At 36.9% G+C, this 18,606-nt stretch overlaps 1 protein-coding gene across 1 annotated transcript in view; it reads right to left on the reverse strand.

Moving 5' to 3' along the window:
* Window positions 1–18,606, reverse strand: part of CF2H8orf34 (chromosome F2 C8orf34 homolog) — a 164,353-nt gene that overhangs the window by 60,255 nt on the left and 85,492 nt on the right. The window contains 2 exon segments of the mRNA XM_049633303.1: window positions 6,821–6,949; window positions 9,901–10,032. Of these exon segments, the coding sequence (XP_049489260.1) occupies window positions 6,821–6,949; window positions 9,901–10,032 (261 nt within the window).

The following is an 18,606-nucleotide window of genomic DNA, read 5'->3' on the forward strand; positions in this document are numbered from 1 at the left end:
AGATGTGGATGTATTTTCGTATGCAGATGGGTAGAGGGGAACACATTTTACACATTTTACAGTTAAGTTTTTCTATGAAGCTGGAGGCAAGCTAATTGCTAAAACAGTGAGGCAGGGAATAAATATGGGTGTGAAGATTATTGTGTGGGTTTTTCATAGTTGCAGAAGAGTGGAGAAAGGGAGGGACTGACCAAGATAAGTAACAGTGCTGAAAACCAAGAATCTAGATGTAGGGTTCAGCTGGACCCTGCCATTTTTCCTTGGAGCTCTCAGCCTTACTGGTGAAGAACCGAAGACTGCAGCACTTACGCCAAGATGGGAATTTCACACAGAGACACAGCAGAAGAATGGAAACAACAGGGAACAAGAATATTGGTGACACAAGCCCATAGTTCAGTATGGGCAGGGGAAGCAAAAAAAAAAAAGATGAAAAAGAATGAAGTGCAAATATACTGCAGACACTCCAATGTGCTGAAGGTCACAATTCAGGAAGAACAAGAGTGAGGATAACAAAGAGCTAGAAAGAATGCAAGCAGGAGGAACCACAATCTGTAAGCCGTGAGTACATTTAACTTTGGAATATAAATTATAGATCATTAAAACAAAGACTTGTGAAAACTGGAGAGGTCTTAATGGTAATCCGGGATAAATTACTTCATTTTACAAAAGAGGAAATTTGAGGAAGCAGGTCAAATGATATACTCAAAGCTGGGAGGTGCCTGGGTGACTCAGTCAGTTAAGTGCCCAACTCTTGATTTTGGCTCAGGTCATGACCTCACGATCTGTGAGAGATGGATCCCCGCGCCAGGCTCTGTGCTGACAGCGCAATGCCCACTTGGGATTCCCAAGAAAAATCAGTATGAATTAACTTTAGGATATGTATTTTATTTTCTTTATATCAATACCTATAGAAAAATGTTTATATCTATACTCACATTCATATCCATATCTACATATATACCCACATTAATATCCATATGCATATATAAATATTAAACAGAAGTATGACCGGTCACAAGCAAAGATAAGTAGGCCCCTGTTACGTTGGGGGTGGTTGTAAGTCCATTTTCCCTTCTCTCCATTAAAGAAGAATTACAATGAATAAAGGGATGATAGAAACTGTCTTTTAGAAAACCACAGTAATAATTGTTCTAGGCAAGAGTCACCAACGGATGCTGAAATTACTGGGTGAAAGTGTGAAAAAGAAACATGATATTTTCGAAGGCTTCATGTATCTTTCCTAAGATATTTATTAACTACAAAAAGGAACAGTATTAACTTTATAATGGTGAAAGCTGGTAGACACCACCTTAACCAACTGACTGAGGTTAGTATCACCAGTAGTATGATGATGGGCCCTAATATAATGCACTGAGAAGGATGCTGCCCTAAGGCCCTTCAATCACAGCTACTAAAAGAGATACATTATTTGGGAATGTGAAGGTCTTGTATCTTTGCAACTTCCCTATTCAAAAACAATTTTTCTCACTACTTGAAAGTCAGATGGAAACCAACACTTGAAGGAAAAGGCATGAGTCCAGGCTCTTGGAATATGAAAGTCAGGTTTGAAGAACATTTGGAAATGCGGCAAAAGGAGGGATCCAGGAACCAAAAATCCACTATGCCTACCATATCATGACTATGCAGCATTACAAGACACTGCAAGTCTTTCTAACACATCTACTTTTTAAGGGAATCATAACATAAAGAGAGTCACAGTTATTGACTGACTTTAAGATAAAGCATTACATTGAAAGGTTTGCAAAAAGCCAGGAAAAAAAAGCATGGTACAGTTGTTACTGAAACAAAATTCCCATTTGCAAACTGAAGAGAATACCTAGTCTTTCCCGTTATTATTTCAATCCTGTCAGGAGAGAGAGAGAGAGAGACTGAGGAAGAGAAAGAGAGAGACAGAGAGAGAATTGAAGCCTGGATAAGCTGACAGCTGCAGAGCTGAGATAATTCTATCATTTTGAGAGATATAAATGATTTTTTGCTGTCAGTCTGAGGTAAACAACAAATACTTCCAAAATATGTCACATCTTTTGGAAAGTACAACTGAGATAAAGCAAACCTTGCCAGAGAGAATTCTATCAGAAACTACAAAAATTAAGAGATCACTAAAAATTTTCAAACTTTCCTATCAACAGCTATGGCACTGGAGAGAAAGGTCCACAATAACATGACACTGAATAATCACTTTGACCATCCTGGAAGAAAAAGTCCATTTCCTATGTCTTAGTAAATAAAACAATGCAAAACAATCATTAGAGATGGGAGATTAGGTTAGAGAAAGAGTTACCAACCTGAAGCTATTATAAAATCGAATAAGAATTAATGACATTCTGCTTCAGGAAGGTAAAGAACTAAGTTGGTGATTACATAGTTAAATAATGGGCATACAGACTGCTAAATAAACACCAGTAAATGGTAAAGCTGCATTTCTACTAATTTACACTGGTCATCTCAGGCAAACTAATAACTTAGTACTTAGTCACATGTTGGGCCTAAGACAGAAAGTTTGTATTAAACCTCAGATATTGAAAATCACAAAAAGTCAGGTCATTCCAAGAAAGCAGCATTTTGTTCCAAAAGAGACTCAGAAACACTTAAAGGGAGAGAAGAGCAATCCCTCCATATGTGAAGACCTGCTCTCTAACCCCACCCCCCCACCACTACTGCCACAAAAATTAAAGCCCTCTTAAAATCATCAAGAGAAGCCAAAAGCAATTCTCCATCATATACATAGAAGCTGAACATTACACCTTATTTCTGGCTGAGCTACTGACTCACCTGATTGCTTCCTTGGCCCTGACTTTGTCCCAAGAATAATGTGCCGTATCTGCACCTCTTCTGCTCTCCCACCAAGGACTGCCTTCTAGCCATTTCTGTTTCTCCAGATTTCCTTCAAGAATTAAATGAGTCCTGGGGCACCTGGGGCACCTGGGTTGCTCAGGTGGTTAAGCAAACGACTTCAGCTCAGGTCATGATTTCACAGTTTGTGAGTTCGAGTTGTGCATTGGACTCTGTACTGACAGCTCAGAGCCTGGAGCCTGCTTTGGATTCTGTGTCTCCCTCTCTCTCTACCCATCTCTGGCTCATGCTCTCTCTGTCTCTCTCAAAAATGAACATTAAAAAAAATTTTTTTTAAAAAAGGATTAAATGAGTCCCCTGTTATAGCCCTCCAATAGCCTCTGATCACAGGACTCAGAAAAGGCCACACCCAAGTTTTCTTGAGACAGACCATAGCTTGAACCTTGATATTTTTGTCACTCAACTGGGCAAACATATAACTGAAAGGCAATCAAAGTCCTTTATTAAAACGTTTTTGGGGTGCCTAGGTGGCTCAGTCAGTTAAGCGTCTGACTCTTGATTTTGCTCAGATAATGATCTCATGGTTCACGAGATGGAGTCTCGGATCAGGCTGTGCACTGAGACTGGAGCCTGTTTAGGTTTCTCTCTCTCCCTCTCTCTGCCCCTCTCCAGCGTGCACTCTCCCTCTTTCCCTCAAAATAAATAAAAATTTTTAAAAAAAGGTTTTAGGGGCGCCTGGGTGGTTCAGTTGGTTGAGTGTTCAACTCAATTTTGGCTCAAATCATGATCACAAGGTCATGGAATCGAGCCCCGCATCAGGCTCTGCGCTGAGCATGAAGCCATTTTAAGATTCCCTCTCTCTCCTCCTCTACCCCTATCCTCTGCTTGTGCTCTCTCTCTCTAAAAACACAAAATAAAATCAAATAAAAAAGCTTTAGGGACAGGCCAAATGTCTTCCTACAAATTAACAATGATATAACAAATGTCTATAAGGCAATTAATCATATTTTAAAGAACAAAAATACTATATCTGTGCCATAATTGGGCACATTCTTCAATCATCTTTCTTTTAATTCATGTTTTTAGATAAATTGAGACTATAAAGAGCCACAGGCTCTGCCCAAAGGGGTAAGATTTATGCATATTAATATAAACCTTTGACATATTAATAGAATAAGACTTACTTCATGAACATAATATAGTAATAAGCCAAATTCACTTTATCATTATTTCTTCCAAAGCCAAAGGTAAGGTCTTCTTAAATCACAAGCAGAGAATTTCTACTAATAGCAAAATTATAAGATCCTATGCAATGGGAAAAAGACGGTCTCTTCAACAAATGGTGTTGGGAAAACTAGACAGCAACACGCAAAAGAATGAAAGTGGCCCGCTTTCTTACCCCATACACAAATATAAATTCAAAATGGATTAAAGACCTAAATGTGAGCCCCCAAAACCATAAAAACCCTAGAAGACAGTACAGGCAGTAACTTCTCTGACATTGGCCTTAGCAAAGTTTTTCTAGATAGGCCCTCTGAGGCAAGAGAAACAAAAGCAAAAATAAACTGTTGGTAATACATCAAAATAAAAAGCCTCTGCACAGCAAAGGAAATAACCAACAAAACTAAAAGGCAACCTATAGAATGGGAGAAAATATGTGCAACTGACATACCAAAATATATAAAAAACTTATACAACTAAACCCACTAAAAACAAAGAATTGAAAATGGGCAGAAGACAAGAAGAGACATTTCTCCAAAGACATCCGGATGGCCAACAAACATATGAAAAGGTGCTCAACATCACTCATCATCAGGGAAATGCAAATCAAAACTACAAGGGGATATCACTTCACACCTGTCAGAATGGCTACAATAAAAAGTGTAAGAAACAACAAGTGTCGTTGAGGATGTGGAGAAAAGGGGACCCTTGTGTACTGTTGGTGGGAATGCAAACTGGTGGAGCCACTGTGGAAAACAGTATGCAGGTTCCGCCAAAATTAAAAATAGAATTCTGATATGATCCAGTAATCCCACTATTGAGTATTTACCCAAAGAGCACGAAAACACGAATTCAAGAGATATATGAATCCCTATGTTTATGGCTGCATTGTTTACTATAGCCAAATTATAGATGTAGCCCAAGTGCCAAGTGTCCATCAACAGATGAATGGATAAAGAAGATGGTGTGTGTGTGTGTGTGTGTGTGTGTGTGTGTGTGTGTGTATATATATATATATATATATATATACATATACACACACATATATATATACAATGAAATATTATTCAGTTATAAAAAAGAATGAAATCTTGCCATTTGCAACAACATGGATGGATCTAGAGAATATAATGCTGAGATAAATCAGAGAAAGACAAATACCATATGATTTCACTCATATGTGTAATTTAAGAAACAAATGAACAAAGGAAAAAAGAGAGAAACAAACCAAGATATAGATTCTTCTTAATTATAGAGAACAAGCTGATGGTTACCAAGGGGAGGTAGGAGGGGGCTAAATTAGGTGATGGGGATTGAAAAGTACACATATCATGATGAACACCAAGTAAAAGTACTGTTCAATCACTACACTGTACACCTGAAACTAATATAACACTGTATGTTAATTATACTGAAATTAAAATTTTAAAAATTAATTTAAAATTTATAAGACCCTATGATAAGGCAAATTAACTTGTGATGTGGGTTCACTGCACAAAAAATCCAAAAAAGGCTCTAGTGAGCTATGAATTAAGAGGTATGAAAAAAAACTCAATCTCTATATGTAAAATTATAATACAATAAAATGTAATGTGTAAATATATATAATTACATACAATATACAAATGCATATATATTCCATACACATATTATTTCTCCCCAAACATACCAAGGGACAATTTTAATTTTTTTAACTCCCTGTGCTGTGCGTTTTATTCCCATGACTTATTCATTCCCTAAATGAAAGCCTGTATTTCCCACTCCTCTTCACCCAATTTGCTCATCCCCCCAGGCAATTTTAACTTTGATATAAGTCATGAAGCTGGTACAACTGTGCTATGTAAAGAAACATACAGATTCTAAAATAGAATCCACTAGAATGTGCTAGTATCCTATCTTCTATTTAAGAATTTTTAATATTCCATATGGCAGAAGAAAATTTTAGTAAGATCATAGCATTAGTGGGCTTCTAAAGGCACCTAATTTTAAAATTGAGAGATATTTAAGAACCCGAGGAAGGCAGGAATACTTTGAACCCACTACTACTAAAACCACAAGGTATAAATGTATATCTACATATATAGAAAGCATTTATCAAATCAAAATATTTGATTGCCTATTCTCATGACAGTAATATTTTAAAGTTTTTTACTTGAAATATGTAATTTTAAACTTTCACACCTATCAAAAGGAGACAGACCATGTCTTCCTACTCTGGAGACGAGAGAACCAACGCTCACTGGAGGTTTAATGATTTACCTGGGGTTATTCATAAGTGGCAGAGCAAAACCTCTAACCTAGGCCTTGGATTACAGAATGATTTTTTTTTAAATATGTTGCTAGGTTCTGAAAGGATTCTAAGAAGAATCTGCCCCGTTGCTACCCTGAGAGATTTAGAGACATCAAAAACTCATGAAATCAAATGGTATGTTTACTAATTAGGATGACATAAAACAATGAGGTTCAAAAGAGAAGAATGAGTAAGACCATTACATGTGCAGCTGACTTGGGTAACAGAGACCTTGTAGAGACTGGAGTCAAACAGCAAGGGCAAGAGACAGGGTGGGGTGGAGTGTCTACAGCTCCTCCTACTCTATATGCCAATCTTCCCAGGAATGTGTGTAAATTGCAAGATCAATCCTCATTTCCAATCTCACACACACTATCACAAGCTCTCATGTAATTATAATGAGGATGTTGGAAATGGGTTACTGGAAATTGGAATAAATATTTCTACTTTAATACTGGTTAGGAATTTCAATTATAATCAAGTAAATGAACTTACTTCGAGAAAGATTCTCAAGGGCTTTTCCCAGCTTCTTGCTCTCTTGAAGGATGTGGTTCAATTCATCAAAATCACGGCTTTCTGGTTTAATTCGCCAGTTCCACTTAGGATGATCTACTGACCTTGGCACTATGTTTTAAAAAAAATGATTACTCCATAAGCATGCTACATAATGATAAAAACTTACTATTCATCATCATGTGAGAGATTGTGTCAAGATCAATGTACAGAATAAAAATGTTTGTTTTGGATATGGTTTTCTTATGGGCAAACAGAGGGAAGTTACAAAGCTGGGTTTTAAGAAATGTTTTCACTGAACTAGTAAAGGAAAGTATGACAATATTTAAGAAAAAAAAAAGAAAATTCGGGTACTAATTTAAAACCAATAATTTCTATAATTTAGGGAAAATATACAAGCAAAGTATGTTTCAGCAGCTTAAAAAATAATTACTAACTTCCTCATTAGCAATTAGTAAATATTTTTAAGAAATTTTACTATCTTCTGATAAAACAGAAGACTGAACACATCTAGCTTTACTTCCCCCAAATTCTTACTAAAATTAGATTAAAGATTTTTTTGTCAAATAATTAGTTGAACAAGAAGAGAAGACATTGTTAGACAAGAGATAGCAAATCTTTTTTGGAAGATGCAAAACAAACTGAGGAGTGGTAACTGGATTCAGCAAAGTAGAGAATACTGAAATCTAATGCCACGGAGAGATGCCCAAAAAGGTGAACATTTCATAACAGTTAACACTAAAGCATCAATCAAGGAAGACAAATGCCAAGGTAATAGGATATAAAAACTTGTTTTTCAGATTGGAAGGATCCATTAAATGTCCAGAACAATTCAAGACATCAATTCAATTCAATTCAATTCAAGGCAAAATTTTATAACAGGGGCAGTAAAGAAAGATCTTGAAAAGCTTTCAGAGACAGAAATAGCAAATCAAACTCTCATCAGACTCCTCAATAGCCACTCTTGCCCTAGAAGACACAGGAGAAATTCCTTCACATTTCCAACTGAAAATTACTTCTTAGAGTTTGTGAGGATTCAAACCATTTATCTTCCAATCCTTTTTTCAGAAAGTTCGTAGTAGAGATTCTCTAACAAAATGAATAAATAAACCCCAAAGTGGAAAGACTTAGGATTCAGGAAATAGGTGACCCTCCCTAAGAGAAAGGAAAAGAGAATCTTCAGGATAGCAGAGAAGGATGGTCTCAGAAGACAGTTGAGAAAAAGGCTCAAAACTAAGAAACCAAAATTTGAGCAAGAGCACACAGGGCTGTAAAAGAGAGGTCTCTACTTTTTTTTATGGAATAAAATATAAAATATAAAATAAAATAAGATCAAAGTTAGGATTACTTGATGAATTTGATCATACTGAGTATTCAGTACTTTAAGGCAAGGCTTGAGGAAGGATTAGTGAGGAATACACAGAAAACAAAGCAAATACAAAAATAAAACAATTACTAGTTCTAGAAAGAAATTAATAGTTGGACATCGATGTCTCTGTTGGAATAAAGACTAATTAATATAGCCATAATAATATCGATGTGGAGTATATATTCAACATTTGAAATATCTGCATGTTTGTGTTCGGGGGATGAGGTGGGCCTGAGGTCTGAAGTCACAAAATCTTACAAGGAGGTCAAAAGCTGATGCCTCAAATTTAAAAAGTAAAAGGGAACTGTGCAAGTAACTTGTATGTTTTGATATGTAAACTTGTGTAGCTCTGAAACATCTGAAAGAATTCAAAGTGGTTCCATGTTAGAAGCCTGTAATACTACTTTTCAAACCATGTATATTTTCGTTTTGATTAAAATAAAATGAAATAATTTTTTTTAAATTTTTTTTTTTAACATTTATTTATTTTTGAGACAGAGAGAGACAGAGCATGAACGGGGGAGGTCAGTGAGAGAGGGAGACACAGAATCTGAAACAGGCTCCAGGTTCTGAGTAGTCAGCACAGAGCCCGACGCGGGGCTCGAACCCACATACCGCGAGATCGTGACCCGAGCCGAAGTTGGACGCTTAACCGACTGAGCCACCCAGGCGCCCCAAATGAAATAATTTTTAAAATATTTATATGGTAATGTTACAGCAAAGGTAATCTCAGACTTCTGAAATACTTTTCCTACTACCTTTTAAAAAAGTAATCTGAAATATTTACTATACTAAAAATATACTGACCCTCTGACCCAGTGATCTTATGTCTGGTAAATTATCATGAAGAAATGAGAACACCTACACTTATATATGTATGTACAAGGTTGTTTACTTTATCAGAAATTGCAAGATATTCATTTATTTCAGTGAAGAGTTTGTGGTGGCACAACTCTGTAAACAATCTAACTGTCCTTCCACAGGGGAATAAATAAATTATGGCACATTCACAGCATGCTACGGCATGTATTCATTAAAAAGCATAACTTAGATCTAAGTTTAACATGAAAATACATCCACAGTATATTCTAAAATAATAAAAACAAATTGCTCAAGAATGTGTATAGTCTAAAACCAGTTTTATAAAGCAAATCAACTCACACATATTTTATACGCTAGTCTGTACAAAGAAAAGGATATAAAAGATGCAAACTATTTCAAAGGGTATGAAAATATATAAATTATTTTTGAGGAAGTAGAATCTGAGGGGACTAACAGAAGAAAGAAGGATTAACATTTAAAATTTTACTAAGTTTTTTTAATATAAAACTCCTTTATTTCCCTCTACTCTAAAAGATTTAATTTGTTTTTATAGACTATTAAATATAGGGTTACTGTTGCTTTGAATGTGATATAATGCTGTAACAGGCAAGGAAGCTGCTCCAAGCAGCTAACATTTTTAAAAGAATATTATACTCAAAAAGCTCTAAACCAATTAAACATGCTTGAGAATATGAGTGAGTAGATATATATAAATACAGCTCAATGTTACTGCTAAAATGAACATGACATTCATTAGGATTAACAGCCAGAATTATCAGATAAAAAGTTAGGCTTCAACTCTTACCTTTTCTTCATTTTGTTAGTAACACATACTTACATTAAGTAACATTTGAATGACAAAATTCCTTACATGATTTGGATTCTGATGACGGTGGGGAAATATTAGACACAGCAAGGTCACTTTTTGACTTTTTAGGCTTCTTTGCATTTAATTGCCAAGGCTTATCATAGCTTCTGAAATCCCTTCTTGTTCCTTTATGTTCTGTTAAAACAAACAAAATATATATTCGTGTCTGTATACATACACTCAATACTAAGTGTTTTCAAGTTTGATCAAAAACTAAACCATGAAGTCATTAGATATACCTCGCAAAAGTTATAGGTCATCTCACATCAAAACTAATGCAAATGTTCAAATGTTTAAATTTTAGTTTTGAATTTGATATGATTCAATTTGTATATTGATATGATTAAGATCATGCTAAACTTTGAAAGGCTTCTGGAAACACTCTCTAAGGCATAGATTACCAATACTTAAAATAACATTCTTTAAATGGGTATTATGGAATAAAGCACTGTATTCTAAAGTAAATAAAAACAACTAAACATTTAAGTAAGTTTGACTCATCTGATTTTACCCTATCCATTATTCACTAAGATACATTAAACCACCAACAGTCATCCACATTTCTTCTCTAGCATCAGTCATTTTTTCCACTTCTCTATTCAAGAAAGTAATTCAGCCAATTTTGTTGAAAGTCACAGCTCCCCTTCAAAGGTGGTCCAAGTCATACCAATTCCCAAATTAAATGATATTTCCAAGAGTTCACCCCTCTTGACATCTTTGCAAAGCATTTCATATTTTTAGACATACCTATCTTTATGGAATATTTTTTTTTCTTATTCTCAGGGCACGACATTCTCCTCATCTCCATATCCCCTATGTCACTACTCCTACTCTGTCTCATTCACTGCTTCTCCATCTTCTTTCATCTATGTGATCTTCCTTAGAGTTTAGAGTTTCCTTCTACTTTCTTGTTTAAATATATAAGTTGTCAAATCATCTTAGCTTTATGAATGACTCATCAATATTTCTTTAGCCACCCACTTGTAAATACCAACTAGACATCATGAAACATTATATGGATTCCTCAAATTTATATTTTAAGGTTTTACTAAACTAGTTGTTACCTAATTTTTCCACCTCCAATATGCCATTGAATACCAAAAGAAGCAAAGACATTTTAAAACTCTAGGAACAGAAATACTGGTCTGTGGTCTGTCAGAACACAGATGTATTTCCACAGATATGAATAAGACAAAATATAAGAAAATCAGAAGGAAATTGGAAGATTTCTAGGCATCCATGATACTTCCCCTTACATCTATTTCTGTCATTGAATGAGAATTTGTCTTTCTGTGTACATCCTAGGACCATATCTTCTTTTTTTTTTTAATATTTATTTATTTATTTAGAGAGCATGAGATGGGGAGGAGCAGAGAGGGAGGGAGAGAGAAAATCCCAAGCAGGCTCCATGCTGAGAAGCAGCTGAAGCTGGGCTCAATCTCACAAATGGTGAGATCATGACCTGAGCCGAAATCAAGAGTCAGACACTTAACCGACTGAGCCACTGAGGCACCGTGGAATGTAGTATCTTCTAATGCAATATGGCTAAAGGAAAAAGGATCCTGGTCATAAAATACATAATTTTATTATACAAAGAAAAAGGTTAAAAAGAACAAAGGAGGAATGACACATTAGATTTTGTGGCTTTTTTACTTTTCCACTACAGACAAGGAGAAAAATCCACATTAACATAAATAATCTAGTAATGATACTATTCTTATTTCATCAGTTGAAAAACAAGATGAAACATAAAGTTACTCATGAGTGTAGCAGAGACCCATAGAATTCAACTGATAATGGAAATTTTAGTAGCAGTCATGATTTGTTCTGTCGCTCTAAAATTTTTGAAAAGAAGTAGGGGGACCCGAAGTTCCCTCATCCCTCAAACAACAGCAGTATTGAAGCCAGAAGACTTGGAATTCCAGGAATCCGTGCTACAGAGTGACAGAAACATCTCCAGGGACCCATGAGGACAACTTGGCAGGCCACAGGTGTGTGATTGTGAATTGGGAGAGATAAAATGGGCAGAGTAGGCATGGAGCGGAGGGATCCCCTTCCGTGGGGAGACAAAAGGAAGAGAAAGAGAGGCTTGGAAGTATAGGATTGTATTTGGACAAAAGAAAAACCATGAACTGAGGAATAGAAAAAATGGAGAAAGAACCAATTTCTAACTCATCCCAGGGTTGCGGGGCTTTCTCCAGACTGGGGCCTGCTGCCCTGTACATCTGCCTGAGAAGGAGGGGAGCCAGCCGGAGCTTGGTAGTGAGCTCAGAGGCACACTGGGAGAGAGCAGTCCCCTACCCTGAGTGCTGTGAGAAGAAGGTATAGAGACATTCCAAGGACAAAAGACCCTGCAGGCACCAGCCAGTCAGAGGTTCTTTGTTGGCTGGCTGGTGGAGTAGCACTACCCCAGAACCAGGGTGGGCGGAATAGGACCCTTTAAGACATCAGGGTTTGAATCCCAGCCAAGCACCTGGGCGGCACAGGAGACTGTGGAGTGGGACAAACTGGCCCGCTCACACCCACGCGGCACTGTGAGGGCAGCCTGAACAGAGTGGTTTGGGACACCGGTCTGGGGAGAAGAGACTGGGATGTCTCCATTTTTTCTACCCATCCCCAACAAGGTGGGGCTTCAGGGAATAGAAAACGGGCCCACAGTAGATGTGGCACCCACTGATACCAAACCACGTCCCTCAGTGCCTGGTAACTGCATATCTAACAAAGGAAGATTGACACTGACTGAACCAGAAGGCCCCTCCTCCAGACCAGGGCAGCCACCAGTTCCAAGACACCATCAGATATTGGTCCAGTGGTTTTGCATTTTCTGAATTGATTCTTGGTCAATTCTTATTTTCTATATATATTTTTTCTTCCTTTTCTTCCTCTTATTTCTTCCCTTCTCTATTCTGGTTGTTGCTTGTTTAAGTAGACATTTTTAATCTATTCTTTTTGCATCTCTTCTGTGTTTCCTTCTTTATTTTCCTCTCTCTCTCTCTCTCTCTATGGATTAAGCTGTATAGTTTCTCTGATTCTCTGCCTGATCATTTATCCTTTTTTTTTTCCTGCCCCTGTCATTTCTTTCTTTCTATGGGATAAGGCTTCTTCCACCACCATCCCCCTTTTTAAAATTTCTTCCAGAGTTACTTCAATGAACAAATCAAATCACACCTGGTAGAAGGTCCAAACCACCACTATGACTGGGGAGATAAAGCAACCAGAGTCACAACAACAGACAGCATACAACACACTCCAAAAACACCTCCTGAAGGGCCAGGCCCTGGAGAGGGTATAACCCCTTTTTAATGCTCACAGTAGTACTCACAGGTGCAGGACACATAACAAGCTATTAAAACATATAAGAGACAGAAAACTAGCCAAAATGACAAAATGGAAGAATTCTCCTCAAAAGAAATTCCAGAAAGAAATGACAGCTAGAGAATTGTTCAAAACAGATATAAACAATATATCTGATCAAGAATTTAGAATAATAGCCATAAGATTAATAGCTGGGCTTGAAAAAAGCATAGAAGATAGCAGAGAATCTATTGCTGCAGAGATTAAAGAACTATGAAATAGTCACAACAAATTAAGAAATGTTGTAAATGAGGTGCAAAATAAATGATGCAGTGGCAGCAAGGATGGAGGAAGCAGAAGTGAGAATAAGTGAAATAGAAGATAAAATTATGGAAAATGATGAAGCCAAGAAAAAGATAAGAAAATACTAGACCACGAAGGGAGAATTAGAGAACTAAGTGATTCAATGAAATTTAATAATACCTGTATCATAGGAGTTCCAGAAGAAGAAGAAGAAGAGAGAGAAAGGGGCAGAAGGTTTGAAATGAACTAACTGAACAAATTACAGCTGAAAATTTCCCCAATCTGGGGAAGGAACCAGACATCCAAACCCAGGAGGCACAGAGAACTCCTTTCAGATTTAACAAGAATAGGTCTTCACCATGGCATATCATAGTGAACCTGGAAAAATACAAAGATAAAGAGAGAATTCTGAAAGCTGCTAGGGACAAACAGGACTTAACCTACAAGGGTAGACACATAAGGGTAGTAGAAGACCTGTCCACTGAAACTTGTCAGGCCAAAAGGGAATGGCAGGAAATACTCAATGCACTGAATAGGAAAAATATGCAGCAAAAATCCTTTATCCAGCAAGGCTCTCACTCAGAATAGAAGGAGAGATAAAGGCTTTCCCAGACAAACAAAAACTGAAGGAGTTCATGACCACTAAACCAGCCCTGCAAGAGATCCTAAGGGGGACTCTGTGAGTGGAATGCTGAAAAGACTACAAAGGGCCAGAGACATCACCACAAGCATAAAATCTACAGATAACACAATGACACTAAATCCATATTTATCAATAACTCTGAATGCAAATGGGCTAAATGTCCCAATCAAAAGACACGGGGTATCAGAATGGATAAAAAACAAAACAAAACAAGATCCATCTATATGCTCTCTACAAGAGACTCATTTTAGACCTAAGGGCTGAAGGTGAGGGGATGGAAAACCATCTATCATGCTACTGGGAGTCAAAAGAAAGCTGGAGTAGCCATACTTTTTTCAGACAAACTAGATTTTAAGCTAAAGGTTGTAATGAGAGATGAAGAAGGGTATTATATCATAATTATGGGGTCTATCAATCAAAAAGAGCTAACAATTGTAAATGTTTATGCCCCCAACTTGAACAAACCCAAATCAATTAATTACAAATATAAGCAGTCCTACTGATAAGAATACAGTAATTGCAGGGGACTTTAATACTTCACTTACAACATTGGACAGATCATCTAGGCATAAAATCAATAAATAAACAAGGGCCCTGAATCATACACTGGACCAGATGGACTTGACAGATATATTCAGAACTTCTCATCCAAAAGCAGCAGAATACACATTCTTCTTGAGTGCAGATGGAACATTCTCCAAGAAATCACATACTGGGTCACAAAACAGCCTTCAATAAATACAAAAGAATTGAGATCATACCATGCATATTTTCAAATCACAATGCTATGAAATGTGAAATCAACCACAAGAAAAATTTTGGAAAACCTCCAAATGCATGGAAGTTAAAGGACATCTTACTAAAAAGAATGAATGGGTCAACCAGGAAATTAAAGAAGAAATTAAAAATATATATGGAAACAAATGAAAATGAAAACATGACAGTCCAAGCCCTTTGAGATGCAGCAAAGGCAGTCCTAAGAGGAAAATACATTATTATCCAGGCCTATCTCAAGAAACAAGAAAAATCCCAAATAGAAAATTTAACCACATACCTAAAGGAACTAGAAGCAGAACAGCAAAGAAACCCCAAAGCCAACAGAAGATAAATAATAAAGATTAGAGCAGAAATAAACAATATAGAATTAAAAAAAAAAAAAAAAAACAAAACAGATCAATGAATCTAAGAGTTGGTTTTTTGAAAAAATAAACGAGGGTGCTAAACCCCTTGCCAACCTTCTCAAAGAGAAAAGAAAGAGAACCCAAATAGATAAAACCACCAATGGAAAGAGGAGAGATCACAATCAATACCACAGGAATACAATTATTAGAGAATACCATGAAAAATTATATGTCAACCAACTGGACAACCTGGAAGAAATGGACAAATTCCTAGACACCCACACAATATAAAAACTCAAGCTGGAAGAAATAGAAAATTTGAACAGACCCATAACCAGCGAAGCAATTGAATCAGTTATCAAAAGTCTCCCAACAAATAAGAGTCCAGGACCAGATGGCTTACCAGGGAGTTCTACCAGACATTTAAAGCAGAGTTAATACCTATCCTTCTCAAGCTGTTCCAACAAGATAGAAATGGAAGGAAAGCTTCCAAACTCATTCTTTTTTTTTATGTTTATTTATTTTTGAGAGAGAGACAGAGAGAGAGCAGGGAAGGGGCATAAAGAGAGGGAGACACAGAATCAGAAGTAGGCTCCAGGCTCTGAGCTATTAGCACAGAGCCCAAAGCAGAGCTTGACCTCAGACCATGAGATCATGACCTGAGTTGAAGTCAGGTGCTTAACCAACTGAGCCACCCAGGCACCCCCGGACTCACTCTATGAAGCCAGCATTCCATTGATTCCCAAACCAGAGACCTCACTAAAAAGGAGAATTACAGACCAATATCCCTGATGAACATGGATGCAAAAATTCTCAACAAGATACTAGCAAATTGAATTCAACAGTATATTAAAAGAATTATTCACCATGATCAAGTGGGATTCATTCCCGGGCTGCAGGGCTGGTTCAACATTCACAAATCAATCAATTGGATACACAACATTAATAGAAGGATAAGAACCATATGATCCTGTCAATAGATAAAAACAAAGCATTTGACAAAATACAGCATCCTTCTTTAATAAAAACCCTCAAGAAAGTTGTGATAGAAGGAACATACCTCAACATCATAAAAGCCATATATGAAAAGCCCACAGCTAATATCATCCTCAATGGGGAAAAACTGAGAGCTTGCCCCCTGAGATCAGAAACACGACAGGGATGTCCACTCTCACCACTGTTGTGTAACATAGTGTTGGAAATCCTAGCATCAGCAATCAGACAACAAAATGAAATGAAAGGCATCCAAATAGGCAAAGAAAAAGTTAAACTTTCACTTTTTCACAGACAACATGATACTCTCCATGGAAAACCTGAAAGACTCCACGAAAAAGCTGCTAGAACTGATACATGAATTCAGCAAAGTCTCAGAATACAAAATTAATGTACATAAATCAGTTGCATCTCTACACACCAATAATGAAGGAACAGAAAGAGAAATCAAGAAATTGATCCCATTTACAAGTGCACTAAGAACCATAAAATGCCTAGGAATAAACCTAACCAAAGATGTAAAAGATATGTATGCTGAAAACTATAAAAAACTTATGAAAGAAATTAAAGAAGACACAAAGAAATGGAAAAATATTCCATGCTCACGGATTGAAAGAACAAATATTGTTAAAATGTCAATACTACCCAAAGCAATTTACACTTTCAATGCAATCCCGATCAAAATGGTACCGGCATTCTTCTCAAAGCCAGAACAAACAATCCTAAAATCTGTATGGAACCACAAAAGACCCTGAATAGTCAAACTAATGTTGAAAAAAGAGAACCAAAGCAGGAGGCATAATAATCTCAGACTTTAGCCCCTACTACAAAGCTGTAATCATCAAGACAGTATGGTATTGGCACAGAAAGACACATAGACCAATGGAATAAGATAGAGAACCTAGAATTGGACCCACAAATGTATGGCCAACTAATCTTTGACAAAGCAGGAAAGAGTATTCAATGGAACAATGACAGTCTCTTTAGCAAATGGTGCTGGGAGAACTGGACAGCAACATGAAAAAGAATGAAACTGGACCACTTTCTTACACTATACACAAAAATAAACTCAAAATCGATGAAAGAGCTAAATGTGAGATGGGAAACTGTCAAAACCCTAGAGAAGACCACAGGCAACAACCTCTTTGACCTCAGCCACAGCAACTTCTTACTTGACACATCTCCAAAGGCAAGGGAAATAAAAGCAAAAATGAACTACTGGGACCTCACCAAGATAAAAAGTGTCTGCACAGCGAAGGAAACAATCAGCAAAACTAAAAGGCAACTGACAGAATGGGAGAAGATATTTGCAAATGACATATCAGATAAAGGGTTAGTATCCAAAATCTATAGAGATCTTACCAAACTCCACACCTGAAAAACAAAGAATCCAGTGAAGACATAGGCAGAAGACATAAATAGACACTTTTCCAAAGAAGACATCCAGATGGCCAACAGACACATGAAAAGATGCTCAACATCACTCATCATCAGGGAAATACAAATCAAAACCACACTGAGATACCACCTCACACTGGTCAAGAGTGGCTAAAATTGACAACTCAGGAAACCACATATGTTGGCAAGGATGTGGAGAAAAGGAACCCTCTTGCACTTTTGGTAGGAATACAAACTGGTGCAGCTGCTCTGGAAAACAGTGTGGAGGTTCCTCAAAAAATTAAAAATACAATTACCCTATGACCCAGCAATAGCATTACTAGGAATTTATCCAAAGGGTACAGGAGTACCTCTTCATAGGGGCACACGTACCCCAATGTTTACAGTAGCACTGTCAACAACAGCCAAATTATGGAAAGAGCCCAAATGTCCATCAACTAATGAAAGGATAAAAGAGATATCGTTTATATATACAATGGAATACTGCTTGTCAGTGAGAAAGAATGAAACCCTGCCATTTGCAACAATGTGGATGGAAGTGGAGGGAATTATGCTAATTGAAGTAAGTCAGTCAGAGAAAGACAGATCTCATATATTTTCATTCATATGTGGAACTTGAGAAACTTAACAGAAGATGATAGGGGAAGGGGGAAAAAACAGTTTCAAACAGGGAGGGAGGCAAGCCACAAGAAACTCTTAAATACAGAGAACAAACTTTGGGGGGGCGGGAGAGTGGGGAAGAGGGGAAATGGGTGATGGGCACTGAGGTGGGCACTTGCTAGGATGAGCACTGGGTGTTTATGTAAACAATGAATCACGGGAATCTACTCCTGAAGCCAAGAGCACAGTGTATACACTGTATATTAGCTAACTTGATAATAAATTATACTTTTAAAAAATAAATAAAATCCAGAATTGCGATACCTCCAAAAAAGAAATCTTAGAAAAGATTTACTA

This window comes from Panthera uncia, chromosome F2 (genome assembly GCF_023721935.1).
Source record: "Panthera uncia isolate 11264 chromosome F2, Puncia_PCG_1.0, whole genome shotgun sequence".
Classification (NCBI taxonomy): Eukaryota; Metazoa; Chordata; class Mammalia; order Carnivora; family Felidae; genus Panthera; species Panthera uncia.